We start from the raw sequence: 21,968 nt of genomic DNA on the forward strand, positions 1-21,968 counted from the left end.
TAGCTCACATAGCTACAAGAGGACACTGCCCTGCCTGCATGGAGTTTAAAATGGAAAGCCGTATCCGGGTTAAGAAAGCGAAACGAGAGAGGCTCTTATATTAGATCGTAATGATTTAAAGCAAAGATCCGTAGCTGACGGTGAATGGTCGCTACCGAACTTGTTGACGTTTGTCACAGTTTGGTTGAGTTCGTTGCTGCACTGGTGTCGTAGATCCATTTTTCAAGTCTTTAGGTTGTCGCCAAGCTCACGAATACTATGAGGGAAGTGATGGCTAACGACGCCACATGGGCAATCCGCTCTGCAAATAACAATTAATACACAATCTTCATAAAACAACGACCTTTATTGTATTAATTGCGTGTATATTGGAATTGACAAGCTCCTCACGTCTCAATGGACCACGAGGAAGAATGTACGTAGTTAATGCAGCTCTGTCCTGCAGCTGCGGAACAAACATTCAAATGCCATAACGAAAAAGTGGGAGTGCCTAGGCGGTTTCAAAGTCAATACTGGTCCGGAATACTGTACCTTCGATCCACTGACCCCTGTGCGACGGGCCACTATAATTCCGGACCGCATAGTTGGCGTTACATGGCCTCCCTGGACGTGCATGAAGGAACAGAGTTCTTCTTCGCAGCCATAGTTGAGAGTAATATAAAAGAATGAACGATGAAGGAGCAAACAAAAGTCTTCGACCATAAGAGCCATGAGAAAGATTGAGTCACTGTACCTTCGATTCTTTCTTTTTTTATTACATGATACCAAGTTCTACAGCACGCCTAAAGAGTAGCCTTTGGCAAAGACCTCGACGTTGTTATCCAAAATCTTGTAGTGTAATGTTAATGCCGGCCATTCGTTCTCCTTGACTTCTCCAGCGCGCTGTCGAAGCAGATATCCAGGACCATGCAAAAGCGAAAGCTGTACTCCAGCATTGGTAATATGAACCAGATGTTAGCGAACGACGAAGCAGAGTCTTGGAGTCGATGATCCTGTCAAAATGATAAATACAAATCACTAACCTGGCCGTGGACGTCCCTAGATCCACCACTATCAAGGCCTCGGACGTCGATAATATAGTCTGCCTCGTAAAACACGCCCTTGACAAGACCATCCTGGCTGACCTCCTCTGCCAGGACTGCATCCGCGTGTACAAGTGTAATAAGACTTCCGTTGACCTACAGTCAATGATAGCTATAACTATTAGTTCCTGTAATCCAAACAACCGGTATCCATGAAATAACAGATGAGTCATGCATCTGTTGCACACACGCAATGAATTACCTTGGCGACAAGGAGCTTCAGGTACCGGACAAGGGCGAGTACATCCCGACATGGCCATCCGCAGTTCAACAAAACAGAAAGATCGTCCAAGATCAAGCAAAGTTGCTTTCCTTGTCCATTGCCATTGCTCTTTGAGACGGTGTAATTGATGAGATCCTCCAGGGCTCTGTAGAAGTCGGATAACTTTGGGCTATAACTCAATACTATAGGAAGTGCCGCTGGTGTAGTTGTTGCTGCTGATGCCGCTGTTGGCGGCCTTGATATCGTTGATGTTGGGCTTGATGTTGTGGTTGATACCGATGTAGATGTTGCCTCTGTTGACGGTTTCGTTTCGGCCGCTTTTGGAAGGAACTCTTTGTTGGGTACAGCATAGTCCGTAAGCTGCGTCAATCCATCCACAAAGTGAAAGTTGCCCTTTGTCCTTGCTGCCGTTAGGTTGACACCCTAAACGAATTGTTTCCAAGGATTATTTGGTCGTGTTCTAGTCAGTCAATCGTTTAATTCGAGGTACACACGCGTTCTCTACGGTTTGATTTGTCCTATCAACCAAAATATCAGTTTATGCCTACAAGTTTACGTCCGACCATGGTATAATGGACCAGGATCCCTGCGAGACCGACGAGGATGACATTGTGATCAGCCTTGATGTAATTTGAGATAAAGTGGTGGAGCAGAAAGTTCCCGTCCGAGGCCTGTGTGTCGGAGATGGAGAGGAAGATCCCTGGCGGCAACAGAGGTGCATGCGACGAAGGCAAATGAGGTTCGAGCGATGCGTATCCCATGGCGAGTGTGAGCTGGCAACAGGTGGGCGGTGCGAAGCGATAAACAACAGGGAGTGCTCTGGCCAGTCACTGGTGAGGGGGATGGAGGTCCTCTCCCACATACACCCTGGGGTCTCCTGTCCAGGCCAGCCAATAGGAGCCCCTGCATAGGATGATGAGGTGTGTTTTTTCCCGCCATTGTCTGTGAGGAGGATACGCATGAATCCGCGTAGCATTACCGTAATAATAATATACACGGCCCTATGACGAGCAGGGGGCCTTTTTTACGGCCCGTGGTGGTAGCCCGTTGGTATCTCATTTCTGCTTAAAGAGAGAGGTGATGGATCCCGATCTGCTCTGGGCGACCATCCTCAACTGCACTTAGCACGAAAACCCCATTTGTGCATTCTTCTATCATTACTTCATCCTATCCTTCCTTATTATCGCTTCCTGACCAATACTGCTTACTGACTTTCATCCCACCCTCTCTGCGCCCAGCACTCCCGTCGCTTCTCGCCCCCAACCCCACTCGCCTCAAAACCATCATCCCCTCACCATCACCAGCGCTCGTACACTCTTAAAGGATTTATTTGATCCGTAGGATACGCCATTTTCTATCTCAGCGCGTAAATCCCATTTCATTGTATATAAACCAACACTCCCTAAACGGTCCTTTGCTGTTGGATTTATCTGATAGCAAGCATACCCGCTCCGCAAAGCAACACCCTATCTATAACGCACCGCAGATGCTCTTGCTCGTACCTTCGCAGAAGACAGAAGACAATGGCACCCGCAATGGGTCCACATCCCACAACAGAGTCCTCGTTGTCCTGCCATCAGACACGGATCTCAGCTCCAATGTCATTGTTCCTGACACCGCCATCACAACCACCCTTGGAACAAACGATACTCTCGATACCATCTACGACTTTGCAATCAGTCCGTTTTCTACATATAAGCGCGACTTTATAGATTCACCAAGGAACACCCGCGACCACCTGGGCATCATGCAGCTATCAAGACCAGCACATCGGCCTATTCAGCAACCAAACATCCATCAATCATCAGAATTTCCACCAGAAGACCAGTTCAGTCGATCTCGCAGGCATTCTCATACAGGGCATGTTGAGACACGATATTCAAGACCGTTCTCGTTCACCCAACCGCGCTCAAGGTCACGTCAGTCCCTTTCGCAATCGTCACCTTATCACACCCAACCTGTCCGGACACCTCGTGCCTTGCGAAGCGCATTCAGGAAAGCGAGAAAAGACCAGTCGCCTCTATTGACATCAGCGAGTTTCGGCTCGGATTATGCGCTTCCAAGCATGGCCATCGACTCAATGGACGACAACGTAGGTTTTCCATCGAAACCCTGTAGTGGCCACAATTCCTTGTCCCTAAAGACGGGCTACAGCGAAGGTTCAGGAGATCACTTACCGATGGCGGATGGAAGAGCGAGTTCAGTGGGCGCAATACAGTCGGGTTTATGCAGAGCACACTCTGCAAATGCTTTGACTGTGGCACAGGACAAAATGGACCAGGATCCTGACGTCAATCTTGAATTAAATGAACAGCCACGCACGGGCCCCGATTGCGCATGGCGCCTCATTCGCTCGATTGCACACCCCGAATCAGCCAATGCAGCTTCTTCAAAACGACATGCTCGGGAATCTAGTGAAATTTCGGATGTAGGCGAGATGTCTGACGAGGAATCGAGCGCGAGCAAGGACTCAGAATCTGCAGGGAAAGTTGTCTCTTGTGTCATTTCAAAGTCAACAGGGACAATGGACCACCCAACACAAGGAAACGGGATTGTAATGGAAGGAGATGCTGAACTACAAAGTACCATTGACGCCGACATGACGATGATTCTCGGGATGGCATCTGATATGGAGCTGGTCATGCCGACATTCGACGACGACTATCTACAGGACCTGAACGACGACTCCGCTCCAACTCGATCAAGCAGAAGTTGTTCTGCCTCTGCAGCCTCATCCGCTGAATCACATTCATCATCGACGACTGCGGCCTGGCTATCAACTCAGTGCTCACTAAGATCACACTCTTCGACACCCTGTGCGGTATCTGTGGAAGTTGGACAACGGGCAGATTCAGTGCCTACATCTCCTGGCATATTAAAAGCCAGAGAGCGAGCACATTCTCCTATTGTTTGTCAGCAGGTCCTGGATTCATCCCCTTTGCAAAGTTCATCGAATCAGTCAGTCGCGCAAGAGGATGCCTCTGCCATCGGCAGCCATATCAATAGCTCGAGACATTGTCATGATAATCTGAGACATAATTCCGATACATCTAATATGGACAGAGCGTCTGCCAGGTCATCAACCTCCTCTCCATCTTCGCGTGGATCATCTGTAGTAGAACAGCCCTCGTTATCATTTTCATCCTCGGTTTCATCGTCGTCGTCATCCTCTTTAGTTACCACTGCAAGTGAAGAGCGCAAGAGCAAAGGACCTATTTATTTTAAGCCAACACATCATATACTACCCGAACAACGCGTTCCTGGCGAGCACCCACAGCAGAACCTTATGGTTATTCACTCAGGTCAGTGGACATCGGACAACAGGGATCCTGCTGGATCTAGGCCATATCAATCTCAGTTTCGGCCAGGATCATCTTTTGTACCAGGAAGTGGCGGAAACCCTATTTTTCGTATACAGGAACCTTCACCCGTATCCCCACCATCGGTCCTGGATAAAGGTGCGATGATGACAGCAAATAACATTTCCATGATCACCGCGAACATGAGCGTGCTGACCCCTCAGGAGGTTCAGGAAGATTATTATGCACGACGGACACTTCGAATGCAGCAGCAGCAGCAGCAGCGTCAACGGCGAAGGAGTGCTGCGGTGGGGTCGAGCAGTGTGGGAGGGTTGGGGTTTCGGACGGAAGGGATTTCGTCTCTATGCCAGAGGCGCTTTTCAGCGTCTGATATCCAGCCATTCGAAAAGCCGGTTGTGCCAGCCATTGGAGCGAGTCCACTGCCAGCTTCGTATTACATCCCTCCAAGTGCCTTTCGGACTGAGGCCGCTGTGGCGGCAGAACAGGAAGCTGAACGGAAACGAAAGGAAGAAGAAGAGGAACTCAAGGAGTCGTTCTTGGTGTTTCCATCGCCCACTTTGTCCTGAAGCTCTAGCTGCTTTTTTCCAAAAAAAATAATAATAATATATATATATAAAAAGATGCAATCGATTGATTAAGGTTTAAACTATGGAACTGACAAATTTGGAATCGTGGGAAGAATGATCGGCTTCCTGCCCTCCACATGTCAGTTTAGGCATTATACTTTCCCACAATGATTGATTTGGATGATTAGTGACTGTTGAGATTATCTTTATCGGATCTGTGCGCAGGTCGATCTTGGATGCTTTGAACTCCGAACCATACGACCGACGAAGTATGAACTATCACTTGGATGCGACTAAAAAAAAAATTACCACAAGATGGTCGTTGTGCTTGCCACTTTTTTGGACACCAAAAACTCCCCCAAAGAGAGAGATGAATCTCAAGAAGACAATGCGGACCTTCAGCGCGCGAAAGAGAAGGAAGGCATTATCAACGCAGTGGACAGGCCCAATTCATTTCACATGCTGGACAAAAAAGGGAAAATGCAAAAAATTCAAATTCATCTGGCCTCCCCCCTGTTTTTTATCACATCTATAATGTTAAAAGTAAAAAATAGTCTGTTACCGCATATGATACATTTGTTGCGGGTCAGCAGGAGATACTCGGGGCAACCAATTCGTAATTTGGTCGCTTCAGAGATCTATTGGATGTGAACCGTGGGGATTTTCCTTGGTTTTTCTATATTTTCTTAAAGAGCGCGAGGTGTCCATGAATTGATTGGGAGATATCGTGGACTGTCTGTTTGGATCCTTATAATCCATCAGCCCTGGCCGGCTGAGCTTCCCATCCTTCCCACCAACCTTTGTCATCGGATAGCGGGTAAGCTCGTTGCGGTGGATTGTGCGGGGATGCGGGGATTGGGATTGAGATCTAAAAAAAAGAGGTGTATTACCTTGTCACTCAGTGAAGGAGGCGAAAGAAATGCCTCTTTCTCACGCTTACTTTTCTGGCTATTTGCTCCTTGAGTGGCTATCGACAAGTGTAGCGCGTGCAGTTGGGCACAGAGGCATCGGACGTAATCGCTTTGGGGTGAGGATTGAATGTGCGTATGTATTGTGTGTATGTGTATGTATTCGTGTGATTTCCAGGTGGAGAAAGTACATGAACATACTTGGATGTTTGGTCGTCGGAGAGTGCGTGCGTTGCGGTCCGTTATCTCTCCATAGTTTGTATTGAATCGGGGACTCAATAGGAGATGTAGTCCATCTTTGTCCCTTCCTACGCACATGGTGGTAGTGGTCACCCTTTGAACGAAGCAACAACCCCTGGGAGACAAAGACCAGATAAAGTAAAAACTTGTCCCTATCATTTAGACACACACAAGAGATGTGGAAGTGTCCGAGCAATTGTCCTTTTTCACTTCTCTTTCTTCTTTCTTTTCTTCTTTCTTTGAACAACACCCGCACTCTTCTTTGTCCACACACCCATTCTTTTCCACACCTCCCTCTTCTTGCTTTCAACCAACATACTACCACCTTACACCTCCGACTGCATTGCACACTCTATACCCTGGTAATGAAGAACAGCCACTACAGATATATCCACACCCACATCCACAGCTCTTTCCCGTCTGCACTGCACTGCATTGCACCTCACCATCATCACCGGCATTCTCATACAATTGTCTTCCCCTCCTTCCCCTCAACGGCTATGCCTCCCTAGTCCTTGAATATCCACACCACACTCGACTTGCATGGTAGCTTGCTCTCTATCTTTGTCTACTCCCTGACATGACAATACACCGCACCTGCGGATACACACCACCACAACCACTGCCATCACCACCACACTCTGCCATTTGAAGACTTTGGAGACAAAACCTCCTTTTCTGTTTCGTCTTTATTTTTTATTATCGCCTCACACTCTCTGCTTCAGCTCGACCGAGGGTTACCTCACTTTGACGACTTCCAGGAGCAGTTCGTGAGCGCCGATGATAACCCACCCGTACTAACCATCTGGTGTTCTCTTTGTTCTCCACAGCTCCGTTGCATAATATTCGAACATGAGGCCACCCTTCCCTTCCGCCGCGCAGGCCTATGCAGAGTCCATCGACTCGGACACTGCCAGCCGACACCATCCGGATGCTCGTCTTACTATTCTTCCCCTTCCATCCCTTGCCGCGCTCTACCCCATCGACGACACCCGTCCTTCTTCTCCTCTCTCTCATAATCCTTCCCCCTCAACGCATCACTCCGGCGCCGCTACGGACTCTTCACATCGAAACCTACAGGTGCACCTTCTCCACGGGAGTCCTCAATCGCAGCACTATCCTCAACAACACCAGCAACCCGCCTATCAATCCTACGATAATCATTTCCAAAAGCTCTCCGTCCCTGTCCATCCTTCTTTCTCATCATCATCGCTCAAATCCGCTGCGGCTCCTCACATTTCAATGCCCAACCACACCCGGCCTACTGACAAACCAGCTTGCCCCGAATATATTGGCACCGGCATGGAGTCACTGCTGAATGCGATCGAAGTCCACCCCGCTCTCTCTACATCCTCTTCCTCTCGCTCCCCTTCTCCGGCATCAAACGGCTACCCTCATAGCGCTTCCTCTGCCCCAACTTCTCCATTTTCATCACCTTCTTTCACGGACCTTGGCGCGGACCAGGTCTCTCTAAACGACAGTCCACCAGCAGCTCACACATTCTCCTCCACCGGTGCTACTAATAAGGCGCGTATGTCTATCAGCAACCTGCTCGATGATGCACCCGAGGACAAGCGCCTGAGGCAGAAGCAACAGCAGCAACAGACGCGTATTATAAAGACAAAGTCGACTTCGCCGACCTTTAGCACCATCGATATTACCAAGCGCAAGTGGTCAAACCTCAGCAGCGCCAATTTTGAGGAAGAGCGCAATGCAAAGATCCGCCGATCCATCCAGGACCACGTTTCTGCGCACTCGAACCAGTCCCAGATCGCGTTCGAGAGCGACGTCAACCCCGGCAGCGTTTTTCCTCGTCAGGTCTTTGACACGAAGGACCCTTCGACGCGTTACCAGATGACGACCATCTGTTGTCTTCACGCATCCGTTGCACAAAAGTCCTATGGATCCGAAAAGCGCTTCTTGTGCCCACCTCCGATCGTCAACATCCAGGCACCGCATGGCGATTCCAAGTCTGCGTTGAGCAGCAAGCCCCAGGTCACGATGTCGGTCGTTTGCGAAAGCGAGAATAACAACTCTTTGGGCCAGCGTTCGACCCTGGAGGATGACCATACAGGCACATTCCGCTATCTCTATGTTACGGGCTCTGCCAAAGCAAAGTCATTCCAGCTCAAGCTTCAAGTCTATGGTCGTGCCTGCCTGCCCAACGGATTCATCTCGAACGATTCGATCCCCTCTGAGACCGAAGAGGGTGTTGTCAACACTGCGGATTTACCAGAGCCCTATGCTGTGTTTGACAGTGCGCCCATTGCCATCATCTCCAAGCCGTCGAAGAAGACCGCTAAGGCTCGCAATGTTTCGTCATGCATCCTTGCCGGATCGCTGGTCTCGCTCTTCAACCGCATCAACTCGCAGACAGTTCGCACAAAGTACATGTCCGTCCAGGATGGCGAGTTCTGCGCCAAGAGCTCGACCTGGTCCTCGTTCTCGGTGACGATCGTTTCCAATGGTCCAAGCAACCCTGCCCGGGTGGGTTCTCCAAAGTCCCATCACCGCCAGTCCGCCATGCAGTCGTCCTCGCCTATCACCTATGGCGCGGAGATCATCTTGACCGAGACCGCTACTGGTCTGCAGTCGGACCGTCTGATTGTTTGCAAGGTTGAGAATGGACGCATCCAGGAAAACGCGACCGGACCAATCTGTCAGATGCAGAAAGTCGCCCTCATGTCGACGGAGCGCAACAAGGATGGTGAGCCTGTGTACCTGAGTGCCGTCGGCAATGACCACCAGGTCGGACGTTATATGGATCACTCGACCTCAACCAAGACAATCTTGAAGTACCAGCCCTCGACCATGGCCGGCGGCAACACCGACATTATGAAACCCGGCAGCGATGACTTCCTGTGCTGGACCATTGTTGGCATCTGTACGTATATCTTTGTTAGTCCACATGGGAAAGCCTTTGCCTCTTTGACTTTGTGTATGCGATGGATGACTTACACATGAACTTGCCTTTATATTTTTTTTCTCCGACACTTTCTAGCCAAGTTTGAGTACACGTACTTTGAATCTCTGCCTGCGGATAGTGAGACCCATCACCCGATTACGCCTTTCCCGACACTGGTGAAGAACCCGGTCTACAACGCGACCTCGCACACGCTGGAGCTGGTCGTCTCCGACTTTTACTCCCAGATTGGCGACCAGACAAGCGAGACGCCCATGGGAGTCTGGTTGGGATCGCGTGGCCCGCTTTCGACGCACATCATCCGGAGGAATGTCTCGAGTGGGCCTGAGGTCAGTATGGATCAGACGACGCTCTTGGTGGATTTGCCGCAGGGCAAACAGATGGGTGTGGCCCTGGACGAGAAGACATTGTCGTTGCCGCTGCTGTTTGTTCGCCATTCGGACGGTATCACCTATAACTCTCGAGCGACCGTTGTATTCACCCGTCCTGACAACGGCGAGCGATGGAGCGTCAGCATGGCATAAATGCGGAGGCATCGAGAGCCGGTTCCTTTGCTGCATCTGTCACCAAGCTTCTTTTTTTTTCTTTATTGATATTATTTCTGATACCATTGCTGCTCTGCTCCTTTGCTAGCTTACCATCTGCTGTACTTGTTCTTTATTTTGTACCATTCTGCCACCATGATTTCCTTTGTATTATTACAGACCGCTCTTTCTTTCTTTTATTTGCTCCCTTTTCTTTTCTCTCTCTAGTATATTTCGCATGCTCATAATGCTTGCTCACTTTACGACAGCTGCTGGCCTAGGCGCTTCAAAAATATATATATCGCGCTCTCTTTCAATCATATTTTTTTTTGGAACACGAGTTACGAGCTACACCCATTGCGGTAACATAAAGTCCACCGATCTTTGTGTGTACATGCACCAGAGTGTTCTTTGATATAAATGAATTGCAACGATTGTCTACAATATCTCCATCCTGAAGGTAATCGAGTCATTGAAAATCGTTATGGTACAACAAAATTACATTATATTATTATAGTCATTTCCTACAGTATCGGTGTCGGCATCAGAGCATCCTTAGAATCCACCTCCAAAGTCTCCACCGCCTCCAAAGTCTCCGCCGCCTCCAAAGTCCCCACCTCCAAAGTCTCCGCCGCCTCCAAAGGCGCTAACGTCGTTGAATCCACCTCCGTCGTTCATGGCCGGGACAACATCCCCACCGCCATATTGCGCCGGGATAATATCTCCACCACCGTAACCCCCACCGTAACCCCCACCGTAACCCCCACCGTAACCCCCGCCATAACCCCCACCGTAACCCCCGTCATAAAATCCGCCGTGATGAAATCCGTCCGCGAGCATACTTCCTGCAAGCAATCCAGCTGCACCCCCTGTTGTTTTTGCGAAAGGAGAAAATGATAAATGGTCAGCGTCATTTCTCGGCTCAGCTCGGTACAGTTCATTTCAGCTCAGCTCAATATATCCAAAAGAAACGAAAAAAAAAAAAAAAAAAAAGACAAGCAGACAGGGAGATCGAGGAGGAGCGCACCGGAAGGGTCCTCGCTCCAGTCAACAAATCGACCAAAAAAGAAAAACTTGCCTGCAAGTGCTCCCATGGCAAGACCAGCACCTGATCCCATGCCTCCCATACGATTGTATGAGTCCGTGTAGGGCTTATATACTCCATTGCCATATTGCTGTCCTTGTTGACCGAACCGTTGACGCTGTAGTTCCTGGATTTGATAAAATCGGGCCATCTCCTGAGCATCGGCCGCAGGACCGTTCGGATGGGCCCAGGTCGTTTGTCCCGTTTGAGGGTAGACATAGAAGAGACGCTGTTTGTTCGGGTCGAATTGTGAGATCCTGTCATGATGTCGTGATGAAATAAACAATGTGTTAGCGTACAACTGCTGAGGAGAGCTTTTGAACTGATGGTTGATTGTTTGTTGAAAGCAAGGCCAGAAAGAGGTACTCACCAGCCTCGAGGAAGCGTCGAGGGTGGGAGCATCTGCTCGGGCAGCACGTAGGGGGTCTGGGGTTGATGTCCTGGACGGGGTCGGTAGACCGTGGAGCCGTTGTCGAGTCCTTTTGAACTAAAGCAGCCCATGATGTGATAATTAGAAAGATAAATCCTTGACTTGCTCTGTGTCGATTGACTTGTAAGTGCTGAAGAAGCAAATGGAAAAAAAAAATAGGTTGGAGAGGAATAAAACGAATGAAGAACGATGGGATGAGATGGGCAGCTTGCATGTCCTTGCTCCTCCTTTTATGGAACCCTCTTGCCAAAACGAGCAAATGACATCACGCTGTCGCCCCTTCCCGCACTTTTTGATCGACTTTGGTGGGACCAAACAAGAGGACACGCCATGAACAACGGAACCTTCCTTCCTCGTTCGTATTCGCTTCTAGGAAGACTTTCCACCGTCTTGGCATCAAACATTCTTCAGGTCTACCAGACACTCCCCACTCGAGAGTGTCGACATTTGGACTAGTTTTGCCGCACCGCCATGGCGCCTAGCCACACAGCACAGCCCCGATCGCATTCCTTATTTATTTTCAAATCCACGTATGTACGTACATACCATGCCAATGATGCCATGAGACTATTCATACTGTCATTTCCCACCATCACTTGTCATAAAGTCAGTTTAGCGCCCGTGATTTGGAAACCGCTTCGTCGCGGCCCTGTGCTATTTTTCAGCTTGGCGTCTGAGGAATCGGAAGGGCAAATGAAGAGACAGCAGGGTATAACAGGGGGGGGGTTACACTACTTTCCTGCTTAGCAAAATGATTTATCCGGGAGACGAAGAGAACAGACAAATGACTGTATTAAGAGTTCGCTCATTCAGATCGTTATCGATCGCAATAGAGAGCATCAAGATAATTAGCGGGTTGCGTGCATGCACAGAGCACATGTATTTTATCACGCCGCGTTAAGGTAACGCTGCAGCTGCCATTCAATACCATGCGCCCTTCATTCCGAAGTTCATCTATGAAACTGTTAAAGCTACCAGCTAGAATTGTCCCTAGTCCCAGGGTTTTGCAAGTCCTTATTGGTGAGCGCCGTTAATCATTGTTCACGATCCATCTTGACGATTAGACAGTTTCTGTGGTACAAATTACAGGATTGTTTATTACTCAGGGCTATGAAGTGGCACAATTCTAGAACGGTGAACCAACCATCCATGCGGGGCGGTAAAAAAAAGAGGGCATTAAGATTGTATAAGGTGTACTAGTAAGAGGTAGAAGAGACAATAAGGCGTTTATGCCTTGACATCCTCGAAGGCACCCTCCTGCTTCTCACCAACGACCTCATCACCCTCCTCAACGGTGTGGTCCTGGACGGCCTTGAAGGCGACGGGGAAGGCGCCGAGGACACCGACAAAGATGAGGACAACGCAGATGATGAGCTCGCCCATACCAGCGGTCTTGGGGTGCTCAGCGTTGTAGCCCTTCGAGGGGGCGTTACCGATGACCGAGGTCTGGACAACGGGAGCCAAGACACCTCCCAAGTTCTGGATGAACTTGTAGAAACCGGCGAAGCGAGCAGCCTGGTTGGTGTCGTTGGTGAGGGCACCCATCAACCAGTAGGAGTAACCCTGGTACATGGCATCAGTAACACCATAGAAGAAGTACAGGAAGTATGGTCCAATGTACTCGCCAGTGTTGTGAACAAGATCAATCATGTGGAAGTCAGCGGGGTTCTTGACCCACACGCCATCCTCCTGGATGGGGTTGCGGGGTCCGAAGGTGGTCTGGAAGATGATGCCTCCGATCCAGGTACCGAGCAAGACAATGGTCAAGAGAATGAGACCATAGCGGGCACGAGTGGTACGGGTCCACTGAGCGCGATCCAGGAACTTTCCGTAAAGGATCGAGGCGACAATCTGGGCAGCCCAGTACGACATCGAGTTCATGTTGCGGGAGCGGGTCGTGAAGTTAGAGCCGTTGACAGCAGTGAATTGGTAGGTGTAGAACCAGTTGGAGGTGAAGAACATGGGGATGAGAGCCAACATGCGCCAGTCCTTGAAAAGGGCAAAGACAGACTTGAGCTCGGAGATGGGGCTCGAGTACTTGATCTTGACGACGTGGGAACCATCCCTGCGGACAACCTTGGAGATGGGCAGCAAGAAGACAGAGATGAGGGCACCGATGGTCATGACGATCATGTAAGCGGTGTATGAGGCAGTGCTGGCACCACCGGCCTTCTCGTCATTCCACTGGAGACCGAGGGGGATAAGGTTACCGAGGACAGCACCAGTGTTGAAGATACCCCAGAAGATGGAGAAGTACTTGCCCTTCTCGTTCTCTGGTGGGTAACCCATCATGACGGCACCCTGGGCGCACCACAACCAACCGGCACCAATACCGAGCAAGCAGGAGGAAATGACGACAAAGACGATGGATTGGATGTAGTTGTAGGCAAGGTAAGATCCAACATAGAGGACATAGGTCAAGCCTCCGAGAATGAGGAGAACACGATGACCGAGGATGTTGAAGAGAGCACCAGCGAAGAGGGAGGAGAAGGCGAACACGAGGGACAGAGCGGTACCGGCGCGGTTACCGACATCGGAGTCCTTGGAGGAAAGACCATACTGACCGGTACCCTGGAGGGCGTTGAACATTCCAGGGCAGCAGAAGCAGATGAAACCCTAGAGAATAGTGCATAGCAGGAAGACATGAATAGATGGTCAGCGAGGAATGCGGATCGCTGCGGAAGACCATCAATGGTAGAGATAGGCCGCTTTATGTGAATAGAATAAGGCACTCACCAGGATGATGACCTGGGCCATGGGATCATTGAGCTTGATCATAGCGGCGGTTGAATGAGAGGCGGAGAAGGGGGGAAGAGAGGAGGAAGGCGAGAATGTAGAGGGAAGATGATTGAGAGACCTGAGGGTGAAGAGAAAAAAAAAAAGGGAAATGTGGATGTGAGGCGGCGTTTTTATACGGTAGATCATCCTTGAGCTGCGTAACGGACACGAATCGGCGAAGAATGAATACGGAATACAATTCATTCGGTGGAAGGGATCTCTAACAGTTGTCACTGTATGCCGCAGACGTGTACAAGTGGGAAAGAATGCAGTGCGAGAGCCCTCCAGTGTGCCGTTAAGTTAATCGCAGGTGGCGAGTAAACAGAAGAGAGTTGGACGAATGGAGCGAAGGAGGAAAGGTACGATCAAAATCAGATGGGCTGGTCCTCCACGGCAACCCTATTTCATACTTTAAAACACTAAAATAAGAATTCAGCCAGCCCATTTAGCCCTAACTTCCTTCTTTTCGTCCGCATGGCTGCATGGCTGCATGTCCATGCCAGCTTCTCTGTCTCTCTTTTTGAAGACCAACAAAACACCCTAGGACACTAAATCAGCATCGGTTCCAATCCTCGAGTCACCTTTAGATCGCACTCTACTGAATTTCGACTTGACTCGCTAGTTTCAACTCGCAGCATCATCCAGCCAAGCTGCCCAATATTTACATCTACATCAACATCGATGGCAGTAGCAAGATAGTAAGTGAACCTAACTTGTCCATTCGCGTCCATCCACCTGGCGCGCCCGCCCGCTTTATTTGGTCTTGGGCTCTGGTGTTGACTCTCCCTGTACAACGAAAAGAGTTGTTTCGTATACACATAATTAAGACCCTGCTCACCATTCGTGCTTTATCTACACTCCATCACCTCACCATCTCGTCCTCTCTTTGCCCCACACATCGCTCCCGGTCACAAACTACGAAGACGATTAACATGGTGACCAAACTAATGTTCGCTCAAGTACGAGATATCACAGGAAAGGACAGAAGGGGACCGCGCGCATAGAAAGGAGGCGGCGAGGACCAATAATTCCCTCCGCCCCTTCAATTCATTCCTGGTACGATCATTGACTATTGAATAAAGATTGGATATAGTTGCCATGGTTCTCCGTTGGGTTGCAGTTCGCCCTCTGAGAGGAAGAGAACGAACCGAATAAACAAATAAACAAATAGAGCATACTTTGTTTGCTCTTCTGATTGAATATCATCTGTTTGCGGATTAAGTTATCTGGTACTTTTGTAAACATAGTTCGTTTATGGTTTTTATCGGCCCCAATTAGGGAGAGAACGATGGGCATGGAAGGACCAGCCAAGTGATCTGGCTCATCTTCTCATTCCTAACTTCATTCCTATTAGAATAGTGTATGTGCCTCTTTTTTCTATGACCGATTTCTACCCATGGACGCTGGATCTGGGATTAGAAAAAGAAGCATTAAGTTCCTATACCGCCCTTTTAAGAGGCAGTCTATGACTGGATTGTTCTTTCCCCACATAGTCTGATATACATTTTATTTTTGCCATTTCGTCCCCCGCCAATATGTTCACGGAGCATCCAAAAATCTACAATCTATCGCATTTTATTATCCCCGGGTGCATGCGCACACATGTCCCATGGCTATGGAAGAGCTGTACCATTTTTTTTTTTTTTTTTTTTTTTTTTTTTTTGAAATGGCTGCAACCTACTGCGAGGAAGTGTATGGTGTGGTTTTCCGTAACCCACAACACATGCACAAGGTGTTTAGCAAATACAGAAAAGTAACACAAAAAAACAACAATAGAAGGTCCCTTTTGCAGTATTTCCCGTCCTGCTGGTCAATGGGGCGATTTTTTTTTTCTGTTTGGAGGAGTCTCCTTCTGCTCAACCATGAAACCAATGGAGGCGGCCGGCTGCTTTGTTTGTTGCTGTTCGTCTGTTGGTTCATGAGCGCAAACAGAAACACCAGAGGATGCTGCCAGCTTCGATTACGCTGGATGCGTAAGCCATGACCGGAGAAGGAATAGGGCTGCACAAAAGAGTCCAGCATAAACAATGAGGCGAGATAAAGCGAATCGATACAATTCGGCGCTTTATCAAATGGATCTATGAACCATAGGCTCATCCTGTGGAGGCATTAGCACAGGAGTGCTGATCCCGTTTTATGTTCTGTACCCTTGAACCATGGACAGACTCTAATGCTATAGGTCAATCTGTTATCTTGCGCCTCTTCGATTCTTAGTTGTTGTTTTTATTCTTGTGCCTAGAAAAGTATACGTAGGCTAAGCTTAGGAGTAGGATGAACAGTTAGGTGCTTGCCAGTTGGCACTGGGGGAGAGCTATTGTTGTCTTCTGCGCATGATAAAATGCTGATATGTTATCAAGGCATGGGATAGGGGTGTGTATGTTGCACAAGAGAGGAGAGTTTGAGGGTTATCAACCTATCGACGTGCATGATCTTTTCCAGTAGTCCGCATGTAAACAAATGAATATAAAAATACTAATGCAATGGTACATGACGCTCTCCTATGAAATGATTATCACACGCAACCAAAACTTAGGATCCCGAGGGCGGCGCAATAGCGGTAATATCCTTGCGCCCTTTGGTGCGTCCCCTGTTGGAAGCGATTGAATGTAGTTCACTGCGGCGCTCAGCAATGAAGTTACCATCGCAACGCCTCGGTTCTTCATTTGTTGCGAGGACAGGGCGTAAAACGGCCTCGTTTCAGATGTCAAAGTGTACGCACAATGAAGGGAAAAAGAAACCCATTAGAATTCGCACATGAACAAATGTATTCGATACCCGAATGCTTTCCGTGGATACAAATCAAAAGTGAATCTCTTCTCCAGGCCTATTGGCTGGCGGGAGAAGGTCAAATAGTGCTCAACAAGAGATGTCTTGATCAAGGTTTAATCGGTGGATTGTTACACGGGCAAGAAAACAAACAAGAAATTATGAGTGCGGGTTGGCAGCAGGTCATGTTTGCTGCAGGAATCTTTCCCGACAATGCATGACTTTGTTGTAGACCATGCAGCAGGCTGCATAGAGGGCATAGCCTACTGCCATTGCTGCTTCTTGATCTACAGGAGCATATTTTCTTTCGAGTGACTGATTGTTGGATACCGGCGATCTATATGGTTGACCGGCGAAGAGACGCTTATTGGGAAATCGGAGCCGGTTCTAAATGAGACCGAGTTATGGAGAAAATTCCTCATTACAGTGTCCGGGAACACAAATGTAGGCGACCGACCCTCGATGAAATGAACTTTCCCTTGAACACACTTGATTGACTCTTGTCAATGGTACGCCCAGCCTGGTACTTGAATTAAGGTCTTGGTTATGGCTTTTAGGTTCAAGATCAGACGAGTCCTTTGTGGAAGAATGCACACACATCATCTGGCGAGGGTCGAACCATAATCTACGAATGCAGAGCACTAGAGAGCAATCGTTTAATACCTCTGTGTTCTGGGGCTGGAAGAAATTGAAAAGAAGATAAATTGCCCGAACACGCCTGTAACACTAGCATATCCAAAGAGATTCACGCATAAATAAAACCATTCAGCTCGTCTCGTACCTTCTTGACCCTTGCTTCTCTAGGTTTTTTTCGTACCCCTCGAGATAATCAAGATCGTACCTTGGGCATGTACAAGGATGCATGACCATGTGGTTAAGTAAAGGTCTAGAAGCAACTCTGGCGTTTCTGATAGGACCGTTGACGAGAGCGATAATGGGATTGAATTCGCTTTGCTGTGGCACCTGCGCTTCTCAAACCTACATGCTGATCATAGACTACAGGTCATAGATCCCTTTAAGCGGTCAGCTCCTTTGAGTTGGCTTCTCGGGATGGATTAAGCGCATCTTGTTTATGGTACTCTTTTGTTTTGTACCTCTTTTTTTTTTAATCCGCTAGCCCGCACTCGCATGGCTATTTACACCCTCTGTTTCTGAACACCAATTAGACCACAGCAGTACCGGAGAATTTGCTGTTTGCTGATTTTTTTTTTTTTTTTTTTTTTTTTTGTCAGCAACCTGCGGGACACCAAGGTGAATACTGCAACATGTCTAGAAGACGAGTATGGTGTCCTTTCAATGGATCCTGGGCTCTTTCCTCAGAAAGAGCCCTCGGACAAAATTTCTAGACATAGAGTGGGATGATTTTTATCGTTCGACATTGCACATATACCGGGGGGACATCCGACATAGAGGTTATAACTGACTGTTGTCGACGTGCTTATCTTGAAAGGCTGTTGATCTTCATTCTCGTAGCGGTCACTCCTGAAATGGCTGGTGTCATGCCAACAGTTTCGAAGGCTGCACACACACAGTTACGCCGGCGGACGAGGAAGAAGCTGCACGAAAATTGGGATCATCCTTGCATCACTGAAGCAAGCTTAGGATACATATTAGCTCTATATGGTTTTCCGATCTTAGCATCAAAGCAGGCTGCCTTCTTTTCAGTCCAATCTTCATACCCATCGTTACAAAGTTTTAATAAAGATCATGTTTTGTGCAGGATACCAAGACCGAGGACAAATGAGACTATCCCGCTTTTTTTTTTTTTTTTCTGGCTCAAAATCCTTTCCCCTCGTTCAACCGTTTGGGAACGCGGACTTCGTTCGGTTCTGATAGATCTAAAGAAATGCTTCAAGGATCCTCGCGGCATAAACCTGAAGGCCACAATGGGACGTCTAGGACGTCGTTATGATTTTCAAAGGAGTTTGTGTGTGCGTATATCCAGCAGGGTGATGAATACCGGCTAGAGCTTACGCTTTAAATATCTCTTGCTCTCTTGAGTACATAAAGACTATCCAAAAACGGGCCAGGGTGTTCGAGTGCCGCAGAGATTATGGGCACGCATCTGAGATACCTGCATGGGGCAAGTTTGGTCATCTACCGATTCAGCGGCCACTTCCGTATGTCGCATTTTCCCTGATGATTCACGTTTTTTATCATTATTTTTAAGGACTGGCTGAGATCCAGGCATGGAGCAAAAAGCGAATATGATCCTCCCTTGGCCTTTCCACTGGGCTACGAACATCGAGGAAAGGCTTACGCCTAAGTCTCTCTTTTTTTCCTACATCTCGGCAATCTATCAGTGGACAAGGACGTGTAATATGTGCGGATAGGGACACAGTGCAAGTTCATTCACAACTCTTCATGTACACGATTTGCGCCAGCATCTCATATATACCAATTCATTTTTTATTGACGCCAGGTCCCCCCAGGCGTGCAGGCGTGCCACAGGCTGCATTCAACTTACTAGCTGTGACCACGTGGAGGGCTCGTTCCTTGTACGTACCCTCTATTGTACGTGTAGCAAATGAAATTGTCGCCGAGAAGAAGAGATGGGAAAATTGATAAGGATGGGCTCTCATTGTTGGTTGTCGTTTGATATGAATCTAAAAATAATGCTCTGGGCAAAAACTTCCCTGTCGACCAAAATGTGCCACGGATACATCCATTTTTGGAAAGCGTTATCTAGCCTGCGGATGGGGAGAGTACGGCCAAGATCTTATTATTTTTCTTTCTTCCTTGTGTAAACCACTCCATCAAACACGCTATCTCCGTTCCCTAAAACGGCTATGGTCTTTTAATTATTTATTTTTTGGGGGAAGGAAGGAGGGGGGGAGGGGGGAGGGGGGGAGCAGATACACTGAGATATGGTTCCTGAGGGGAATCATAATCTAGTTGAGGAGACCGTAAGGCAATCGCGAACTACGAGATAGAGACGCCTTCGATAGATTCACACGAGCAGGATAAATTTGACGCCAAACGAATGTCGCCAGAGAATCTAAAGGTATCGCCTTGGGTCATTGATGTCTTTGGTACTCACAAAGTACGTTTAATAAAAAAAAGGCTCCATGGAGCACCGAATTATTGCGAGCATTGACTACAAAGTTTGGACACCAACGCAATCAGCATGGTCATCAAGAAACGGTGATTGGTGAGATAAAATATCTTGTTATTTTTCTGGATCACTATCGATTGTTCGGTGTTGTAAATGCTCCTTGATTTCCAAGTTCCGAGGGTGGACAAATATTCAAAAAAGAAAAGGAAAAAGAAGCAACACAGCCGAGGTTAAACTGCGCTACTTCTTCCTTTCAGTGCCCTGGATGCTTAGCTCTGCTGTCATGATGAGGCCAGACGAGGGATAGGGAGCGCGCTCACCGCAGTCGACATCGTACATAGTGCATTAGCCATATAGCCATTATTGTCATAATGGCTAGCTTCACTGGGTCGGTGGGCAACGTTCTCGATAGTTCCTACGTAAAAAAAAAAGGTTTTGGCCAGAGGTTCATTTTATTCGGTGTTCCGTGTGAGGTAAAGTCGACCGCCAACTCTTTGGAAATGTTTTTTGAATACTGATATGGCGTGCCCTGCCTCACCTCTGTGGAGGAGGATTTTGGAATGCCGACCCTGTTGCTCAGGGCCAATGGCAGACAAAATCGTTGCCTGCTCTGTGGCAGTAGAGACTCTAATGTGAATAGCACGGTATTGTTGCATTGCGCCATCACTTGCGAGAGTGTTCTCACTGATAAGGCGGCCCTGTACAGTAAGGCACCGTTGCCATAGTCTATGCATAAAAGCTACCCTGTTCTTCACAGCCTGAAGGGTAAAACACTGAGCAGATTATGTCAATCCCCGGTTTGTCGATGCTGTATCTTTTTTTTTTGAGTCCCGAAGACGATTCAACTCCTTAACATCCGCCAAACTGACACTACTACAGGGGTCGATGACTCGTTCCTGCAGGCAAACTCCATCTTTCACAGAGCAAATAGTATGTAAAGAAAGGTGCGCACATCTACAGACACAAGGATCTTAAAAGGGTTTACTGATAACACTCAATGATTAGCCGTAATGTCGACTTCTTTTACCCATGATCCACAGTTCAAGAGGAGTAGTGTGCGGCATGAAATAATGAGACTTAATCTAGAAAGATTCATAGGTCTGGACACCCTAGTGTAACTGTAGCGGACACAATTTTCTGCAAGAATAAATCATTTATATAATGCAAATGGAGCCATCATAGGGGATAAACGACCGAAAGGGACAAGAGCCCACCTGGTTCCAAACCTCACACACGGTGGAATGATTTATCAGGATCCTTGTCCCACATGGACATACTAGGAGAGCGTATGGTGAGCAGCACAGTATCACAGAGCCCGTTATGCAAGTCCTGGATCCACTCCTTTACCCCACGTTTGTTCATTAAATGGGCAACGCGAGAGCATACTGCGTTATTAGTAGAGACAAGGGCGATAGAGCTACGAGCAGTGGACGGCGCTAATGAAGACTAGGATCGTGCAGGCGATGATCCAAGTAAATAATGAAAAAAAGGAGCCGATGGCCGTTCTTCCATCAGGAACCCCGTGCGATGCATGACTACAGGAGCCGGTAAGGTGCACACGATGTTTGTGTCTCGGTTACATACATCAGATAACATCTAGCCTTTACCTTGGCGACCATGAGAAGTTTTGAAGTCGGTCTTTGTGTCCTACTCCTGTGCTATTTCTGATCCTTATGCGCGCCTCCATACCGGATGCGATAATCGCGATTGTGGTGGAGAAAAAACTCTAGCCGAGACCCAAGATGCATTTTTATGTTACGCATACGGATATACATGCAGTAAAATGTTGTATGGGTTCACAAGCACACATGTTAACGAGTGGGGCTCTGGTATTTCTGCGCGACACAGAACACATATACCCGCATAGCATAATGAGCCGTACTCGCAATTGCATTTGTGATGAATGATATGATATCTTTCTCCCGACCAGAAATAGCGCTTTCTACATTCCTCTGCTTTTTGATCTCGCTGTGGGCACCAACGCCCCTTGTATGAATCAAACAAACAAATAATGGAGAACGACTAGGGTAGAGAATACAAACAGTCAAGCAAGGATAAAGTGGCCATTC

At 48.1% G+C, this 21,968-nt stretch overlaps 5 protein-coding genes across 5 annotated transcripts; 3 read left to right on the forward strand and 2 right to left on the reverse strand.

The window, feature by feature from the left end:
- Positions 1–655: 655 nt before the first annotated feature.
- BC939DRAFT_463215 (uncharacterized protein) lies at positions 656–2,275 on the reverse strand. Its single transcript, XM_051557201.1, has 4 exons — positions 1,854–2,275; positions 1,285–1,728; positions 1,023–1,178; positions 656–921 (listed from the first exon to the last, which is right to left on the reverse strand). Exons 1-4 carry the CDS (start codon positions 2,064–2,066, stop codon positions 772–774), a joined length of 963 nt encoding a protein of 320 aa, XP_051408425.1. The 5' UTR covers positions 2,067–2,275; the 3' UTR covers positions 656–771.
- Positions 2,276–2,499: 224 nt separating this feature from the next.
- BC939DRAFT_463218 (uncharacterized protein) lies at positions 2,500–5,202 on the forward strand. The gene has a single exon (XM_051557202.1). It carries the CDS (start codon positions 2,792–2,794, stop codon positions 5,189–5,191), a length of 2,400 nt encoding a protein of 799 aa, XP_051408426.1. The 5' UTR covers positions 2,500–2,791; the 3' UTR covers positions 5,192–5,202.
- Positions 5,203–8,193: 2,991 nt separating this feature from the next.
- BC939DRAFT_401488 (beta-trefoil DNA-binding domain-containing protein) lies at positions 8,194–9,786 on the forward strand (the record flags this gene model as incomplete). Its single annotated transcript, XM_051552611.1, has 2 exons — positions 8,194–9,223; positions 9,341–9,786. The coding sequence occupies 2 exons, from the start codon at positions 8,194–8,196 to the stop codon at positions 9,784–9,786; spliced, it is 1,476 nt and encodes a 491-aa protein (XP_051408427.1).
- Positions 9,787–9,996: 210 nt separating this feature from the next.
- Positions 9,997–10,779, forward strand: BC939DRAFT_294675 (uncharacterized protein). The gene has a single exon (XM_051551326.1). It carries the CDS (start codon positions 10,207–10,209, stop codon positions 10,681–10,683), a length of 477 nt encoding a protein of 158 aa, XP_051408428.1. The 5' UTR covers positions 9,997–10,206; the 3' UTR covers positions 10,684–10,779.
- Positions 10,780–12,526: 1,747 nt separating this feature from the next.
- Positions 12,527–13,916, reverse strand: BC939DRAFT_463222 (major facilitator superfamily domain-containing protein; the record flags this gene model as incomplete). The annotated part of the gene is made up of 1 exon (XM_051557203.1): positions 12,527–13,916. A coding segment is annotated over one exon (1,389 nt), but the record flags the coding sequence as incomplete, so codon positions are not given.
- Positions 13,917–21,968: the final 8,052 nt, after the last annotated feature.

The sequence above is a fragment of the Gamsiella multidivaricata genome (assembly GCF_025024155.1).
Source record: "Gamsiella multidivaricata strain RSA 2152 chromosome Unknown BC939scaffold_75, whole genome shotgun sequence".
Taxonomy (NCBI): domain Eukaryota; kingdom Fungi; phylum Mortierellomycota; class Mortierellomycetes; order Mortierellales; family Mortierellaceae; genus Gamsiella; species Gamsiella multidivaricata.

Excerpts from the sequence above, each read along its gene's own strand:
- BC939DRAFT_463215 (XM_051557201.1), bottom strand. The coding sequence starts at position 2,066 with ATGGGATACGCATCGCTCGAACCTCATTTGCCTTCGTCGCATGCACCT. Across the intron at positions 1,179-1,284 it reads TGAAGCTCCTTGTCGCCAAG|GTCAACGGAAGTCTTATTAC; the intron begins GTAATTCATTGC and ends CATTGACTGTAG. Across the intron at positions 922-1,022 it reads CTAGGGACGTCCACGGCCAG|CTTTCGCTTTTGCATGGTCC; the intron begins GTTAGTGATTTG and ends GCTGGAGTACAG.
- BC939DRAFT_463218 (XM_051557202.1), top strand. The coding sequence starts at position 2,792 with ATGCTCTTGCTCGTACCTTCGCAGAAGACAGAAGACAATGGCACCCGC.
- BC939DRAFT_294675 (XM_051551326.1), top strand. The coding sequence starts at position 10,207 with ATGAATTGCAACGATTGTCTACAATATCTCCATCCTGAAGGTAATCGA.